Source organism: Musca domestica, unplaced genomic scaffold, assembly GCF_030504385.1.
Source record: "Musca domestica strain aabys unplaced genomic scaffold, Musca_domestica.polishedcontigs.V.1.1 21, whole genome shotgun sequence".
NCBI classification, from domain to species: Eukaryota; Metazoa; Arthropoda; class Insecta; order Diptera; family Muscidae; genus Musca; species Musca domestica.
In genome coordinates, this window is record NW_026712258.1 from 10354435 (window position 1) to 10373434 (window position 19000).

Genomic DNA, 19000 nt, shown 5'->3' on the forward strand with positions numbered 1-19000 from the left:
TTGACACAGCTGCTGGGACAATGAAATGTCAAACCGATTTTGGAATTGAAAATTTTGAATGAAAAATTATTGACATTTGAAAATATTGTTGAAAAATACATAACATTACAAACTACGATTTGCGTCGTATAGAAAACATATAAAAATCTACTTGTTTTTGACAAAACATTTTTGAGGTATCAACGTTCCCAAGCGTTGATGCATCTACCTATATTCTTCTACCATGCTTCATTCTTTACACTATGTCCAAGACGATCGCAATTTGAATCAAGTTGTTCGCTCTCTAAATTAGTACCCCTATTAACAAATTCAAACGGCACAATTTGTGATTCATATATTCTTCATAGGTAAGAACATTGATATGTCAAAAATTTTACAATATTTTGTCAAAAATAAATAGCTTTTTATATGTTTTCTTATACGACGCAAATCATTCACCTTTTTTAAATTTCGAAATCGGTTTGACAGTTCATTGTCCCAGCAGCTATGTCGGCGCGACTACCTGTATTTTTCTACCATGATTCATAGTATATTTTTGTTTTGTTTTGAAAATGTTGACATTTAAATATTAGTTTTCTTATTTTCCGATTTAACTGAGAAGTACTTGTCAATCAATGGCATCAGACAGAATTTTGATTGTCGACGATTATCCATGGTGTCTTATCGAATGTTATGCATGATGGACGCTCGATTAAGTCAAATAAATAACTGTGAAAATGAGTTTTTTTGGAGGACTAAACGTATTACTTTTCGGTAATCTTTTACGACTGCCTCCTATAAAACTATCAGGAACACCTGTTTTCAAACAGCCAGAACATATCCAACAAGCTACACACCTCTGATGTTTATTCACGCTGTGTGAATTAACAGAAATTATGCGTCAGCAATGTGACCTGACTTTTATTGTCATTTTGAATGCTTTGACAGTCGGTGAGCTAACAACCCAACATTTTAGCAATTTAATGGGAAGACTTCTTCAAGAAACGAGTGATGAGTTTGCAATAGACTACATATATTTATATGTATATGCAGGCTATAGGCTACATCAACGAAATCGTTTGGCCTCAATTTCCGTCCGAATTGATTCCGCAAGAGACGGAGTACATCTTTTACACCCGAAAACCATACAGTTTCCGGCTAAGTACAATTACGGGAAGTTGGAAAGAAGAATGTTGCCTTTAATCTATCTATCATGGGCTTCTACAATACATAAAAAGGCAGGGCAGATCTGTGGATCACGCCATAGTATACTTAGGTTCGAAACTGTTTGAAGAAGGTCAAGCCTGCATGGCTCTTAATATAGTAAGATCTTTGCAGGGACTACGTATAGAGGAGTTGGACTGCAATAAACTAACGGGCAAGAAACCTTGCAATAATGAGGTACTAAATGAATTAAACAGAACGCGAAATAAAAACTATGAATTAAAAATAGGTAAGGTAAGGTTAAGTCATGCAAACATATGTTTACATTTTTTTCAAAATTATTTAATTGACATCTCATTGTCAAAATTTATATTTATAAACCCATTGTACATACACAAATCAGAGATGGGAACCTGCTTTCCTGCTTTCCATTTGACAAGCTAAATTACAGAAAATGCAAAGATGGGAATGTTTATTTGAAATGACTTTACCTTCTTAATTTTACCATGTGTTCAACATACATTGCAATGTTTAAGATAAATGCACTGAAAACCAAAAAATACAGTCGTAAGAATTATAAATATATGCGTAGACTGGCGAGGAATCGTTTCACTGCTAGTAGTTTGTCTTTAATCGACAAAACATATGATTAAAGTACTACTCGCTCACCACTATTAAACCCAAAAACTCGCTTACAATCATGGTAGAAGAATATAGGTAGATGCATCAACACTCGCGAACATTGATATGCCAAAAAAGCTTTTTTTCAACAATTTCAAACAATTGTTTGACAGCTCATTGTACCAGCATCTGTGTGGATTCGCCTACCTGTATCATTTTATCATACTTATAATCATGGTCCAATAAGGAGGTTGAACAGCTTCGTAAAATTATAGAAATACAGCCCTGAGGCTATGCCCGCTTCCTGTCAGACTCATTCAAAATTATATACAACAAGTTGTTTCTATTTCTTTTAGCCTCATTTCTACAATGAGCGAAAAATGAATGAAATGCCTGGATTTTCTCTCAAAAATGCGATCCAGACTGTTCAGTCACTCAATTTCGAGTCGCAATGTCAGTGTCTTCCATTCATTGGTTTTGAAAATATTTTTATTATCTTTGTCATTTTTCAAAACAATAAATTCACAAAATTGGCAGAAGTCGGGCACACTTAGAAAAACATTGTAATCAGCTGGTAGCTCTACCTTACCTTTTTATTGTACGATACGATAGACTATGTATATGTTTATAATACCCAAGACTGAATATACTTTATTATACCCTACACCACAAGGTGGTCAGAGTATTATGTCTTTGTGCATTTGTTTGTAACAGGCAGAAGGAAACGAGATAGACCCATAGTTCCTTTTGATGATCTGCATAGAATCACATTCTGAGTCGATTTATGCATGTCCGTCCGTCCGTCCGTCTGTCCATGTATTTTTGTAAACAAAGTACAGGTCGCATTTATTGCCCGATCCAGATGAAATTTTGAACAGATCATTTGTTTGGCCCAAGGACGAACCCTATTGAAATTAAAGATAATCGGTCGAAATTTAGATATAGCTCCCATATATATCTTCGTCCGATTTGCCTTTTATTGTGCACCAAACGTGTAATATTAGCCCGAATTGTATGAAATTTTGTACATACACCCAAATTAGACCTGAAAATATGTATGCCAAATTTTGTCGAAATCGGTTCAGATATAGCTATAGCTCCCATATATATTGTTCATCCGATTTGTTATTTTTGTCCACCGCCGCCGTAATATGCACTCTGTAACAACAATATTTGGGGAAATATATCAAATACAGCTCAGAAATACATTTGCTAAATTTTATCGAGATCGGTTCAGATTTGGATACAGCTCCCATATATAACTTCGTCCGATTTACCTTGGATTGTGCACCAAACGTCTAATATTTGCCCAAATTGGATGAAATTTGGAACTTACGACCGAATTGAGTCTAGAAGCTAGTATGTCACATTTGGTGAAGATCGGTTCAGATATAACTATAGCTTCCATATATATCACTCATCCGATTTGTTATATTTGTTACCCACAACCGTAATATGCACTCCCTAACAACGATATTCAAGGAAATATATCAAATACAGCTCAGAAATATCTTTGCCAAATTTTATCGAGATCGGTTCAGATTTGGATATAGCTCTCATATATATCTTTATCCGATTTCAAATTAATTGTGCACCAAATGGGCAATACAATTCCGAATTTAAAAGATACAAATGCTTCGGCATAGTTAGTCTTTTGAATTTTAAATTATAATTATAATCATAGCGTATATGATCGAATTCTCCCATAAAAACTTTTAATTGTTATATGGAGCTCTACTAAATTAGCAAAGTGGTGTAGGGTATCATAAAGTCGGCTCCGCCCGACTTTAAGACTTTCTTTACTGGTTATTTTTTGGTTTTTTGTACATTTATCTTCAAAATTGCAATGTACGTTTGACATAAAACCGTTCATTTCAAATGTTAGTACCTACATCTGCAAATGATTTTCAACTTTTCAAATTTAACTGAATTGAAAACAGGTTCCGATCTGTGATTTGTGTGCACTTTCCCGTCTATTTTTAGCAATAAAAGTAGCCAAAAACGAACTGTTATATGCTCTCGCAGAAGAAATAGCCTTAAAGTCGAGTCAACAGAAAAGTAGCAACACTGAACAAAACCTTCAAAATTGTATCAGCAATACCGACGCTATCTAACAGATGATGAATATCAAACAACAAAGTTGAAAGATTTGTATGTTTGCGGTTTTTTTTTTGATAATTTTACAGATGACTATTTGACATCGTATTTATATTATATTTACATTTTTTGCAGTCTTGTTTAAATTGGTCTAAAAAGCTTCTAAAGAGAACATTCTAATAGTAGAAAAGAGTGCAAATTTTGTTTGAGGAGGAGAAACTTGAACGGGTTTTTGGGGCAAAATGTGGAAAAGTAGTAGAAACTTTTTAGTTCTGGAACAAAACTACAACAATTAAATGTCGAATAACGAATTATGATTGACCCACGTACCATGTGAACTTAGGATAATGGTGGAAAAATTAATAGAGAACGAATCACGTTTAATGTGAACCATGGTAGAAAAATATAGGTAGACGCGTCGACACAGCTGCTGGGACAATGAACTGTCAAACCAATTTTGGAATTGAAAATGTTGAATGAAAAATTATTTAAATTTGTAAAAATTCTTACAAAACGCGAATTATAATAGCCTCCGAATGACGTAGTATAAGAAAACATATAAAAAACTACTTATATTTGAAAACATTTAATTTTTTTTTGACATATCAATGCTCCCAAGCGTTGATGCATCTACCTGTATTCTTCTGCCATGATGTGAACTTAGTATAAGGGACTGAAAATGGTAGAAGAATATAGGTAGATGCATCAACGCTTGGGAACATTGATATGTCAAAAAATTGAATTTTTTATGAAAAAGTTAGTGGACTTTTAAATGCTTTTTATACGACGAAAATCAGAGGTTATTATATAATGCATTTTTCAAACATTTTTACAAATTTTAATAATTTTTCATTCAACATATTCAATTCGAAATCGATTTGACAGTTCATTGTCCCAGCAGCTGTGTCGATGCGACTACCTGAATTCTTCTACCATGGGACTGAACGAACCTTAGTAGAATAATACAGGTAGATGCATCACCGTTTGTGAAAGTAGATACGTCCAAATTTGTTTAATGAGTTTTTAAGAAACAAATCTATTTTTATAACTTATTTCTCATATGACAACAATCGGGGGTACGCATTTTAAACATTTTTTTCGAATTTGAATAATTTTCCATTCAAATTGTTTAATTTTGCCAATTCATTGTCCCAGCAGCTGTGTCGATGCGACTACCTGCGTTCTTCTGCCATGAAACGAACGAGGTTTATAGATTAAAAAATATTAAAAAGCGTTTTAAAGATTGCCTATTTTGACAGCCCCGGAATATGTTTCATATGTAATTAAATACGCCACTAACTTTAGTATGTAAATTTACTTACTCTGGGCTATTGTGTTATCTATAGGGCCACTTACGACAAAAGTGTTTTAATACACCTCTCCACTTTTAATCTGACCACGGTTATTCAACAGCAAGTTGAATTCCCTGAGCAAGCGTAGTTCTTTCTCTTAAAAGAGCAATTTATCCAAATATGTTGTTTCTCTGTTGAGACACGCCAAAATTCTCGCCTTCGTTTAGTTCCACTTTTAGCTTAATTTTTATGCAATTTGTTCCTTCAAGACGATCAATTAATTAATTTCTCCAAAATAAGAAACAGAATTGCCTTCGTTCAATTTTTACTCATTTATTTCTTCTTTTTAATTATTCGTCTTTCCCGTAACCAGAAAAAAAAACACTTCTTCACTCTTCAATTGCTTCAAATTAGAATGTTTATTTGTTTTATATAAACATATTTTTTGCATTGAATTGTAGCAGAGCGACCAGTAGAGGCAGAGGAATAACATAAACAGAGATGTAATAGCTTATGACAAAGGTTGCCTATGCAGGTCCATAGACCCTAATATACGACTACATTCAGTATTTTTAAGCTTTTAACAGAATTTTTAACGGATTTAATTTTTCTGAAAATTGTTAAATTTGTACCAAATGGTGGCTTTTTTACTTATTTGTATTATGTTGGTGTTTCTTAATTGTATGTCCGACTTGTGTCCTGAAATTCGAGCTTTTAATTTGTTTTTCGTCGTGCCGACGTATAATTTTCCACAGCCTTCCTCATTATTACCACCACATTCAATTTGTTAAATCACGTTATGTTTTTCCATTTTTGGAGTTTTTCTTTTCAATTTGCTAAATATTGACTTTGTTCTTTGTTCTTTGTTCTAGATATTGACCAATCGTTCTGAGATATTGAGCTAGTGATATAGTTAATAAGTCGTACTTTGTTTATTTTTTATTGTAGAACTATTTCCCTGAAGGTGAAATTCATTGAATTTCGAAATATTAAAATATATATAACAACAAAGACCTCAAACTCGAACAACACTTATTTTATTGAAACATAATTTATTTAATCGTTGTCTAAAAAATAAAATATTTAATTTAAATTTAAAAAAAAATCTTAAATTGCATCTGAATAGAATTATCTTTTAAATAAAATGGCAAATCCCAACAACCTAGTCCGACCACCAATCCTAAACGCACCTACCCCAAATCCTTCCCAACACCCAAACCAATCTAACAGACCCTAACAAGAACAGATAAACTTAACAGACCTTATAAATATTATTCTTGAAATTTTCAGTAGTCAGCTGCCTCAGGTACTACAAGCTACATTAAATCCGAACGCTACTCAGATAAACGCGGTAGATCAGTCTATTGATGCGGAACACTTAGGTAATATAGGTGACTTAGAAAAAATCCCCGATTTTGTCAAATGTCTAAGGAAATTTTCAGGCAATCGAGGAGTCTTTAGCTCTTGAAGAAAGAGCGTGGAAAGAATTTTAAGAATATATGAAAAGAACTCCAAAATACTACGATATTTTGAACACAACTAGAAATAAAATGCAAACATAGCGTTGGAGTCGTATAACACTCCTTTAAGTTGGCCAGCAATTTCCAAGTGCCTTACCCTACACTACGCCGGCAGACCAGATATATCAACATTAGAATACCAAATGACAGGTCTAATTCAAGGGAACTCCACAGTTCGAGAATTTTATCAGGCAGTTTATTCACACCTATCCTTGATACTGAACAAACTAGGAGGATTACGAGGCTCTAAGGGTGCAGGAAACGAGGCTCTAAGGGTGCAAGTACATAAAAGGCTTGAAGTCAAGGCTAGGCATATTAATGTCAAGTTATAATGGATAATGACGGCAGGATTTTAGTGCGGCTCTTTACTTCCTTTATGAAATGTTACAAAATATGCCTAGCCATGACTTCAAGCTTCTTATGTACTTGCAGCTTAAGTATGCTAACACAAACTTATCGAAGCAAAGCCCTTGATACGTTTATAAGAGGACTAAATGGCGATCTACCACGATTGCTAGGAATGAGAGAACCAGCAGATTTACCCCAGGCTCTTTATTTGTGTCTCAAGCTAGAAAACCAGAAATTTTTCACTAATCATGCCCAAAATCAGAATTTCTAGCCAATTTAAAATAACTATTATCAAATATCTCCTAAACAGAAATATCAAAAGAATATACACAAGTTCAATCCAAGCATAGCCTACATTCCTAACCCACTGAATCTTCCTAAAATGAACACTAACCATAATATCGGTATACCAAGATTCGGCCACTCGAAACAGCTCCAGCTGAAAAATCACAAGTTAATTCTATGTCGGAAATAACACATAGTGACAATAGTTCCTCACATAACCTTATTTATAGCGTCGAAGCACCAATAAACGTTTCCAAAAATCAAGTAATCTTTGACCCTAGTGCAACAAACTTCTATCAGTTTGATATAGTATTCCCAACCATCCACAGGCATACACTTCCAGAAACACTTCCATACCCCCGAACAGCTAATTCAAATTCTGGAAAAATACCCAAATACCACTGTAATAAATGGCATCAAAGCACCCGAAGCATTAATAGGAAAAATTCAAGAAATTTTTCCACAGCACTTTGCAAAATATCGCATTAGATTTACGAGCCTCCAAGTAGAAGATATTAAATACAATCACCAACAGGATGAAATAATTATCAGCACACACAAAAGAGCTCAGTGAAATGCCAGAGAAAAATAAAGTAATGATAATCGAAAAATTTTTTTTCCTAGTATGCACAATAAAATTAACAGGATCGTCAAGCAATGTACTGTTTGCAAAGAAAACCAATACGTCAGGCATCCACCGAAACCTGAACTAAGGGAAACACCAATACCATCATATCCTGGATAAATCCTCCACACATTATTTTTATTTATTTTTAAAACGGAGAATAAACTTGTCTTTAAAGCATTGGGTAAAATTTCAAAATACGCGCAAGGCAGAATTATTAGGTCAAGAGGCGTTGAAGATATAAAAGAACCTTTACGAGAATTAATATTTTTATTCGGTGTTCCAAAAGTTATAGTTTTTGATAATGAAAAATCTTTTAATTTGGCTTCAATAATTTTTATGTTTCAAGACCAATTGAATATAGAAATCTACAAAGCTCCACCATATACGAGCGTCGTGAACGATCAGGTTGACCCATGTAAAGAAATTTATGTAAAAATCCATACGCGTTTTGGGACTAAATTGTCTCAAAGATTTAGAACCTAGGTTTCGGAAAGAGCCACCAATCCTCATCAGTTCCCTTGTTTTTTGTCTGGGATATTCTCCCCACAATAACTTCTCGCCCAAATAACTTCTGGGGAAAATATCCCAGACAAAAAAACAAGGGAACTGATGAGGATTGGTGGCTCTTTTCGAAACCTAGGTATTCCCTGCCTTACCCCTGGTAAACATAACCATCGTTCTCCACTAATATACAAACGATGTTTTTATGAAAACACCAATAGAGGGATTAAGCCTGACCATTTTGCAACTACAAAATACTATGGTATCCCGAACAAACAAGACAACACTGTTCTAATTATTTAAATATTTAAATAAAGTTGATACTAATTTTTTTAAGACCTTAACGCACAAAGGTCTAACATATATATTTTGTAGGGTCTATCATGAATACTTTGAGGTGTCACAAACGGAATGACAAAACTTTCCTAGTCCTTAGTTAAATCGTTACGAGTTCGGGCAACAAAACTCACACTTGGACCACCATGAAGTAATAGAAACCTCTATGCCAAATTTAACTCAATTTGAAAACGTATCCAATGGCGAGTATGCTCATTATACAATATTTTAATTTTAATTCAATCGTAATGGTATGGAATGCAAAAACAAAAAATGACAACAACTTGCAACTGGAGAAATAACATTTATGATATTTTATTGTGTATTTTTCATTAATTCAAATCATTTTAAGGTATTTTATTTTAACAGTTGATATTTAAATCAAAATCAAGTTCTTTGACTGGTTTCGTGCCATTAAAACCAAGTCCATTTTACTCAGGAACATGCACATACTAACATACATTTTGTGATACATACACATTATTTGTTTATTTTACGTTCTTCTTTATGTTATACATACTACATACATATGTTTTACATCGCTATATACATAATTTATTTTAGTTAATTTTCATAACATTTTCTATTTTTCCATGATGAAAAGAAATGGGGGGCTAAATAAGATATATATATGTTTTCATTCATTGTGGACTTCACTTGTTGCGGGTCTTAGACCTTGATGCGATTGTGATTGCCCTTTTTGGCTGCTATTGGTAACTTATCGCCTTCCAAAAATGGATTAACGGCAGCAACGGCTGGGGAAATGCCAAAGTGTTTCTTAACTGGTGCATTCGAGCTGTCAATGGAATTATCATTCTGAAACTGGTGCATTAAGAATTTCTCCATCGTTGAAGCCATTTCGCTGTTGCCAGCACTAGAATCCTGACCAGCACAATCGAACATATGTTCACTGTCACATGTACAGTCCTGGGCTGCTTGGTATTCGCGACTGAACAGTGCCGTATTTTCGAAATCAGAAATGCAGCCTGCACTTTGATCATAGCCCTGGGGACAGGGATTCGGGGGATTGCAATAGGCTGGCAAACTTGCATCGGTTTTTATCAAAGTCGGGAAATGATTGGGAGCTTCACCCATACCCCCGGACACATATTGATGGCCCCACAATGAACTGTGTTGCATCAGTTCCTGATCTCGTATGGATGGGTTGGAACCCCCAGGGAATATATTACGATACTCGTAATCCTCGGGTGCATGTTGTCCCGAAGAACGTGATACGAGATCCAGGCCCTTGGGTAAATCTGTATCAATATCGAAATAATTACTTAGTGGGTCGTTTTCTTTTTCCATGCGATTTAGTAGCTCCGTGAGAAGAACATCAGCAAAAATGCTTTCCTTAGACATTGGTGCATATGCCGAAACAAAGTGTCCAGCTGTCAGCGTCAAAAAGAGAAACACGAATTGTGTGGCCATTGTTTTTTTTTATAAATTTCCTAAAAATTACAAATACATTATTTTAACAAAATTCACACTCTGTGGAAAACATTTTATATTTTTTAAACGTTTTTTATTGTATATCTTTGTTTTAATTTGATAATTTACCTTTTTGCGTGAAATTTTCGTCTCTGCAAACTTTACCGTTATCGATTATTCCGGATGTTTGCCAACACAACAAGTGTGTGTGTATCCCAGTTTTGGTTTGCATACTTTTAGGGATTCCTAGTCAAACAAAGGTGGGCAGCAAAAGTGAAATTCGTTCCATACACTGATTACACGATTTTGTAACGGATTTTTCATGAAACAAACATTCAAAATATTTTTAGAAACAAAAAATAAAACAATTACGAAATATAAATTGAATAAATAGTAAATAAAATTAACATAGTAGAATTATTAGAAGGTAGAAGCAAAACTACAATAAAGGTCAAATTTTCTTTTCAAAATCATGTTCTATATATCTCTTATTGTTTATTTCGCTACAAAAACTGTAGATTTTGTCGATGCATACCTTGCAATAAGCATTCTGAAAACACCCGAATTTGAATATTTTCTGAACAATTTTTTTTATTATGGAAAATAATTCATACACATAAACAAATGAAGTTGACATATTAAGCCAGAAAAATAAAAAAATTAAAATCATATGGTAGTTCTGCCCTACCTTGAATTCATTGTACCATGGATGCATCAACCCTTGAGAACATTTATGTGCCAAATTTTTTTTTAATATTTTATCAGATATAAATCGATTTTTAAATGTCTTTTTATACGACGTCCATAGGTGGTTGTTATAATATGCATTTTCCAACAATTTTTACAAATTAATAACAATAATTTTTCAAATCAAACCCAGAAGCTGTGTCGATGCGACTACTCGTATTCTTCTAACATGTATATGTCCAAAAAATTAAACAAAATAAAATAATTTAAATGAATTATTTTAATTTCAAAATGCAGAATAAATATTCCTGATTTGCATAATTTTAATTTCTACTGAATTTTAAAGTAGTTTAGAAATATATCAGACGTCTGTGTAACTCGATTGCTTTGGCCTTATAACGCGTTGAACCTTGTTAATGTTGCAATTTCGGATATTTTGCACTAATTTGCAGGTTCTAGAACAGGCATATTGATTATAAAAAACTGTTTAGGAAAAACATTTATAACACTGGCACCCATGCTACAACTAATAGAAGGAAGCAGGAAAATCCATGGTTCAATGATATCAAGGTAGGGCTATGATACCATATGATTTCAATTTTTTTTATTTTCTTGGCTTAATATGTCATCTTTATTTGTTTATGTATGTGTTTTCTTTTCAATAACAAAAAAATTGTTTAGAAAATATTCAAATTCGGGTGATTTCAAAATGTTTATTTCAACGTATGCATCGACAAAATCTAGAGTTTTTGTAGCGAAATAATTCCTTAGAGATATATAGTACATGATTTTGAAAAGAAGTGTTGACCTTTCATTCAGTTATCGCGTTTTTCAATTATTTATTCAAAATAAATGCAACAAGTTGTTTGATTTTTTATTGTTTTGATACTAATTCTGACATTACAAGCCAAACAGGTAGACCTCTATACTTGCAATTTTTTCAAAGTTGACCTACCTTCTCTTCATTGTATCATGCTTGGTACCAACTGATTACATTTATTTCTAAGTGTGTTCCACTTTTACTAATTTGTGTACGTATTTATTGTTTTAAAAAATAAAGCACAAAATATTTTCATAAAGAAGTAAGAGACGTGCATTACGTTGCTCGCATTAAAGCGGTTAACCAGTTTTTCCATGGAATTGAAAGATTAAACAGTTTGGATCATATTTTTGAAAGAAAATCCTTGCATTTCATTCATATTTCGCGCTATTTATCCCCTTTAAAAATTAGGAAATGTATCGAATAAATAAAAACAAATTGTCACATATAATGTTGAATACTTCTGAGAGGTAATGGGCATGCCCTCAGGGCTATATTTCTTTAGTTTTACGAAGCTTTTCTAACTCCTTATTGTACCATGCATTTATGATACAATAATTACAAGGTAGAGCAGAATGATTACTTTGGAGAAGCACAAGCCTAAAGCTAGAATCTTGTAATTTCAAATTTACCAATTTTTGCTTTTGACACTTTTCTCCCAATATTTTTTATAAAAGAAAATCCCAAAAACTAATGGAACGCTATGCCACAAATTACACAGCAACACTTTTATATATAAAATTTCAAGTCGCTGCCATGTGAAGATTTTTTCTGATAATAGAAACAAATACATTGTTATACTTTTAAAAATGACAATTCCGATGTGGCGGAAACTTTTTTACAATAAAAACGTGACATCGCATCTGGCATGGTAAAATTAAGAAGGTCAAGTCATTTCACCTAAGCATGTACATGTCTGAATTTTCTGTAATTTTTCTTGTCAAATTCCATTGGAAAGAACAGAGGTTCCCATCGCTGATACGCACAATGGATTTGTAAATAATAAATTTTGACAATGAGATTTTGTCAAATGAATAGATTTTAAGAAAATTAAACATACGATTGCAAGACGTTACCTTCTTCATTCTACCATGGCATCTGGAAACAAAGTCCAAAATTGCGCAATTTTTTAAATTCAAATATATTTATACCCTCAGCTATAAGGCTAGAGAGTGTATATATCATTTGATACGGTCAAAACGTGCCTAGTCGAAATAACGGTTTTAGACCCTAGGTCTCTTTGGACCAAATGCGTTTCAGATCATTTGGAGTCGATCTAGCGATGTGCTTCTGGCTGTCTGGCTGTCTGGCTCGATAACTCTCGAAGGGAGTATCAGATTTTTCTCCAAACTTGGTACATCTCAATATTTTTGTCAAACTTATATCGAGTTCGAAGATTGGCAATATCGGTCCACTCCTTCTGTAACCTCCACCACAAAAGTTCGAAATTTTTTAAAAAATATGTGTTCTGAACAGAAAAAGAGAAACGATAATCTGATTTTGTTCCAACTTTGCAAATCCTAATATTTGCGTCAGTGCTAGGTCAGGTGCGAAGATGGGCAATATCGGTTCACTCCTTCAAGTACCTCCCTCGCAAAGAGTCAACATTTTGAAAAATTACAACTCTTATATAATGTGATGTAAGGGTCTTTATTAACCCAAGATCTTGTGTTAAGATGGAATATATATGTCTTCTGGTACCTCCCCACAAAAGGTCGACATTTTTAACATTTCATATATCTCATATAAAGTGATGTAAGTAACCAAAGCAGTCCTGTAGACTGGCACGTCGCAATATATATATCATATTTATTCCGGTCCGATATGAAATGGACAATATTGGCCCTTTCCTTCAGAACCTACCCCAAAATTTAAATAATCATTACAGAAGTCAATACGTGGTACAATGAAGAGAAGGTTGATCAACTTTGAAAAAATTGCAAGTATAGAGGTCTACCTGTTTGGCTTGTAATGTCAGAATTAGTATCAAAACAATAAAAAATCAAACAACTTGTTGCATTTATTTTGAATAAATAATTGAAAACCGCGAAAACTGAATGAAAGGTCAACACTTCTTTTCAAAATCATGTACTATATATCTCTAAAGGATTATTTCGCTACCAAAACTGTAGATTTTTTCGATGCATGCGTTGAAATGAACATTTTGAAAACAACCGAATTTGAATTTTTTCTGAACAATTTTTTGTTATTGAAAAGAAAACACATACATAAACAAATAAAGATGACATATTAGGCCAAGAAAACAAAAACATAAAATCATATCATAGCCCTACCTTGATATCATTGTACCATGAGTCAATATATATATTTAAATAACTGAAAGTTAACTTGTTTGGACATATATTATATATTTAACTACGTTGTTTGACTCTTGTCATCTGATTGTGTTTCCCCATGTCGGGTCCGTAAACAACGGAACCTCCCTTTTACCTTATTTTTTATAGGTCATTATGATTGCATTCTCATTTGTTACGTTTGGGACGTTTTTAATGTTGGTGATACAAGGGGCGCATTTACTCTGTTGTTTTTATTATTGCAATTTTACATATTAAATCTTAATGTCTTAATTGAGGTTACCTTAAGTCAATTGTACAATGCATTTTCCCTGTAACTCCCGCTCAATCCAAGTGCCTGCACCATTTTGTTCAATGGTGTGTAAACCACCTTTCATTATTTTCATCTTTCCCATTTTTGTTCAACAATGGTTCAAATTTAATTTGTAGCTAGTTCCGCGCTCTTTTAGTAAATGTGTTCAGTTTTCATGTCTCATTCGTAAACAACGGAGTAGCCAGGGATTTAGCTTTCTGTTTATTTTTTATTAAGTATTCCTTTTTGGCCTTTATATTCGTTTCTTTGGGGACGACTTTCATTTTGGTTTTCCACGCGCGCTCAAACAGTTATTTAGAGTTCTACTTGTTCTACGTTAAGTATATCTATCAAAATGGCAACAAAAGAAGACAAATCCCAATCCTGGAAACGGCCAGACGAGGTGAGTTGCTTTTGCATTATATTAACATGGACGTTTTAGTTTTGTTTACCCTCTTTGACTTCTACAGCTTATGCGCTTGCAAAGACTTAAACAAAAGAAGAAACAACTTGCGGCACGTTTTAATTCCAACAACAATAATAACAATGCAAAATTTGCAATCACAGAGACTGATAAGTCTTCACTTTTGGAGGCTAAAATGGCACAGAAACGAAAGAACCCATTTGCAAAGTAAGTTAGTTTTAACGCGTATCCGATATATGTGATTATGTACTCCCTCCTCTATTCAGATCAACAGAAAATTCAAAAAAACCAAAAACAGATTTAGAGTCTGAGGACTCGCTAATGGGTTTCATCAGTTCACCAGCTTTGCCCAAAAAGGAAACATTTGTCAAGGAAACTCCAACACGTCCCCCTCCAGCGAAATTAGTCTTACAACCGTTTGATCCAAACGCATTTTCGAAACTGCTACAACAATCAGCGCCAGGTCAAGAAGATGAAGATGTGGTAGTGGAGCAAAATATAACGAAACATTTGCCAATGGACTGGAGCATAAAAAGTCGTGTTCGATTCTTTTGTTGTACAGATCTGCCAGCAACTCAATTGAAAACCAGTCAACTGGCCAGTGGACTAACGAGTTTTGTTCGTTGCTTAGACACACAGAAGGAAGAGGAAAACGGTCTCGACATATCACCTGCTACAAGATTTAATCAGGCAACCTATTATTGGCAACATCCTCATATTCCTTGGATGACGTTGTTTCCGCGTAACGCTCGGGAAAATGCTGGCATAACTGTTGGTGAACGCGAAAGGAAAGCTCTGGCCGAGGACTGGGATTACAGTTTTCGAGGACTATTTCAGTTACTGAGGGCAAGGCAATGCGCTTACTTTTACCTTTGTGCTAATGGTTTCACAGTGCTTTTTCGTGCAGCTGGAACAGGAGGAAGAGCTGAAATTCATGCTTTAATGTCGCCATCAACCAGAGGAATGCGCCATGCTCTGCGTCAAGAGGGCATTGAATATACTATGCCCCTAAAAAAGGATGGAGGTGGCCTAAATAAGTCCGTGGAAGGGGAAAATAGCAATTCTCCACCAACAAATGGAAATTTAGCCAACTCCGAAGGTACAAACGAAAAGGCAGAAAATTCAGAAAAGCTTTGCAATGGAGATGATGCTGAAGAAAACGCTGATGATGATGACGACGATGAGGAAGAAGGTGATGATTGGCTACACAGTCTGGGTGTCGACGAAAAAGAAATACGGAAAATACAAACGGCTCACCAACGAAAATTAAAAGCCCAGGAAATGTCGGAGGACTTTAGTGATAACTCACTGCTGCTTATAGAAGGTGTTGAATGTCAAGGCTTCTTCAGTTTTTTGCTCAATGCAAAGAGTACGATAAGCTCGATCGGTCGTTTAGCTGGGGTCCCTCCGACCTTGTTATCTCCAGTCGCATTTCCCAAGGCGACAATGATGCATTTAAATACCCGTTCAAGTAAAGTACGAATGGACGGTGTCGACTACTTTAGCATCGAAGTAAAGGGTACAATACTACCATCATTTCTTCCCTATATCTGTCACCTGCTCGGAGAGACCAAGGACACTTTTAGTGCAACGTTAGCCTCATCGATGCACACCTTGGCTTTTAGCAAAGCCACGCATAAGCTTCTTGTTGATGATTCTGCTGGTCAGAATCAAGATAAAAAAGACGAAAGTGAGCAGCAGAATGCAGAGATAGAAAATGCTGCTGGTCAAGTATTTGGTAAAGAAAATCTCTCGGATTGTGGTTTGCAACCGTATGTGGTGGAAAACATGTGTCGTACGGGCAATCAAGCAGTTACACTTTTGGAACGTGTCTGTTATGATAAAGAATATGGGTTTGCATGGAGCTAGTTAAGTTTATTATCGTGCTTTGTCCACTTCACTAGCAATTAAATTATGTCATTTTACTCGTTGTTGTATTTATGTTATAAAACATCTCCACGAATGTTAATTAAAACTTAGCTCTTATTTTATGGTAGTAATAATTTGTTTTAATTATGTACATCGATCATAGTCTGTCGTAGCAGACAAAAGTGCTGCTAAATGATTGGCAGAAAAATATTTTTTATATTACTTGAATGAAAAAAAGTTTATCGGATTTTGAAGCAGGAATTCAGTATTTTATAGCAGGATTTCAGTGATCAACATACAAATTTTATTAGTCAAAATCCATCCTCACATTCTAAACTGTTCCATAAGACCTCAGATTTCGCTCATTTCCACAATGGAACATCCATCCGATTTAAAAATTTCTTTAACGAAGACTTATTGTTTTCTAAAAATATTTATTTTTAATTAAAAACTAAATTGCTATGTACTAGTGGTCGACTATAATTAATTCGTCTATGCTCCAGTCCTCATACGAATGATCTGGAAGGTATCGTCTAATTATAATGGGAATTTTCTTTTGTTTCAACTCTTTCATAGCGATTTGTAGAGGATCCGTTTCACCTTCTAACTCAACCATAATTGGAGCACACATAGCAATTTGCAAGGCTCTGGTACCTAAAACACGAGCTCTTTCATATTTCGTCATGTACTTAGTGGTGATGCGCTTCGATTTGGGTACACCGCCTCCAGCTGCTCCGGGTGCTATAATCTCAATGTTATCTACCTCCTCCTCTTGATTAATTTCATCGATATTGTCCTCCTCGTCCACATCATCGAACTCATCACCTCCAACACTGGAAAAAAAAACAAAATAACAAAAGTTAGAAACAAAACGTGGTGTGTATCGCGGTCAATTTCGGAGGCTAATGCACAGGATTTATCGCGCTAAATTCAGTGAAATGCGATTAGTGTATACTTACTCGTCATTATCATAATCTCCATCATCCATAATTAAAGTGGTATAATATCAGAATTTATAGAAAAAAAAAAAGAACTTTGGTTTGTTTGTTCGGACACACACTTTCAATTACTTCGAGCAGGCAACAAATGGTGAGCAGTTGCTTATTTTCGTATAAATGCAGTACTGCCAAGCTAGAGTGCTGCCAAAACATGTATTTTATTTTACACAATTTATCATGGTAGAAGAATTCAGGTAGTCGCATCGACTCAGCTGTTGGGACAATGAACTGTCAAACCAATTTTGGAAGTGAAATTTCTGAATGAAAATTATTCAAATTTGTATAAATTGTATAGCAATCGGGATATTGAGAAAATCAATATGAAGCATTGATGCCGAAAAAACCGAAAAATTAATTAGAGACTAAACAAGGCTTAGTAAAACCTAGAAGGTAAAACTATTCATTCTTAAAATATTTTTTAAAAATTTTGTACCACTTTTTCATCCATATTCTCTTACAGTTTTCTTTCTTTTTTAAGCACACTGTCAAAATTGCCAAAAATGTATCGTCCGTTCTAGATATTAACTGAAAAGAACGAAATCAAAATGAATGCATGAACCGTGTGCGGTGAAAGCTTCATGCTCACGTACACGATTTTGATTTCATGCATTTTGATCGTCTTCGGGCACTTAAGGCTCATGAACGAGCCATACGTTATTTCGTGCCAAGCGTCATCAATAATACAAGTAGACGTTCAGCATCGGCCATGGTACAATAAGGAGGTAGAACAGCTTCGTAAAACTACAGAAATACAGCTCAGAGGCTTTGCCCGCTTCCTGTCAGAATTATTTAAAATTATATCCAACAAGTTGTTTTCAATTATTTGATATTTTTGTTAATTTTTAAATGAGTCAAATAGCGCGAAAGATGAATGAAATGTCTGGATGTTCTCTAAAATATGAACCTAAGTGTTCAATCTTTCAATTCCATAGCGAATCTGATAAATATTATTAATGCGCGCCCCGCAATTTAAGTCTCTTCCAATCATTTGATTTTCTACTGTACCTTTTTATTGTACCATGAATTGGGCTATGGTAAAGGCCTCAAATTTAAAACTTGACAGGACCGATGCACCGTACTTAAATACCCACCATTCCCACTATGGTAACATTTTCCGTAACATCGTATTAGCCAAAAACGCAAGGTCCATTTCTCCCAAATTTAACGTTTTCCAATTGAATACATTCACATTTTCCTATGATTTTGTTTATGGAAGAACTATAGAGGTAGTCTCATTTGCTAAATCAAATATAGTAACCCTTTTCTCACGAACTCGACATTGTCATATTTCCATGGTTGAAGAATATAGGTAGACGCATCGATGCAGCTGCTGGGACAATGAACTGTCAAACCAATTTTGGAATTGAAAATGTTGAATGAAAAATTATTTAAA

At 34.4% G+C, this 19000-nt stretch overlaps 3 protein-coding genes across 3 annotated transcripts; 1 reads left to right on the forward strand and 2 right to left on the reverse strand.

Moving 5' to 3' along the window:
• Window positions 1–9062: 9062 nt before the first annotated feature.
• LOC101895157 (neuroendocrine protein 7B2) lies at window positions 9063–10479 on the reverse strand. Its single transcript, XM_005188648.4, has 2 exons — window positions 10332–10479; window positions 9063–10222 (listed from the first exon to the last, which is right to left on the reverse strand). The coding sequence occupies exon 2, from the start codon at window positions 10200–10202 to the stop codon at window positions 9441–9443; it is 762 nt and encodes a 253-aa protein (XP_005188705.1). The 5' UTR covers window positions 10203–10222; window positions 10332–10479; the 3' UTR covers window positions 9063–9440.
• Window positions 10480–14487: 4008 nt separating this feature from the next.
• Window positions 14488–16743, forward strand: LOC101894994 (protein downstream neighbor of son homolog). The gene is made up of 3 exons (XM_005188647.4): window positions 14488–14719; window positions 14787–14947; window positions 15007–16743. The coding sequence occupies exons 1-3, from the start codon at window positions 14672–14674 to the stop codon at window positions 16607–16609; spliced, it is 1812 nt and encodes a 603-aa protein (XP_005188704.1). The 5' UTR covers window positions 14488–14671; the 3' UTR covers window positions 16610–16743.
• A 264-nt stretch (window positions 16744–17007) lies between these two features.
• Window positions 17008–17731, reverse strand: LOC101894828 (DNA-directed RNA polymerases I, II, and III subunit RPABC2). The gene is made up of 2 exons (XM_005188646.4): window positions 17569–17731; window positions 17008–17442 (listed from the first exon to the last, which is right to left on the reverse strand). Exons 1-2 carry the CDS (start codon window positions 17595–17597, stop codon window positions 17076–17078), a joined length of 396 nt encoding a protein of 131 aa, XP_005188703.1. The 5' UTR covers window positions 17598–17731; the 3' UTR covers window positions 17008–17075.
• Window positions 17732–19000: the final 1269 nt, after the last annotated feature.

Bases quoted from the DNA above. Each gene is read 5' to 3' on its own strand.
- LOC101895157 (XM_005188648.4), bottom strand. From the start codon at position 10,202: ATGGCCACACAATTCGTGTTTCTCTTTTTGACGCTGACAGCTGGACAC.
- LOC101894994 (XM_005188647.4), top strand. From the start codon at position 14,672: ATGGCAACAAAAGAAGACAAATCCCAATCCTGGAAACGGCCAGACGAG. The intron at 14,720-14,786 runs GTGAGTTGCTTT...TGACTTCTACAG, and splicing joins CCTGGAAACGGCCAGACGAG to CTTATGCGCTTGCAAAGACT. The intron at 14,948-15,006 runs GTAAGTTAGTTT...TCCTCTATTCAG, and splicing joins CGAAAGAACCCATTTGCAAA to ATCAACAGAAAATTCAAAAA.
- LOC101894828 (XM_005188646.4), bottom strand. From the start codon at position 17,597: ATGGATGATGGAGATTATGATAATGACGA. The intron at 17,443-17,568 runs GTAAGTATACAC...TTTTTTTTCCAG, and splicing joins GGAGATTATGATAATGACGA to TGTTGGAGGTGATGAGTTCG.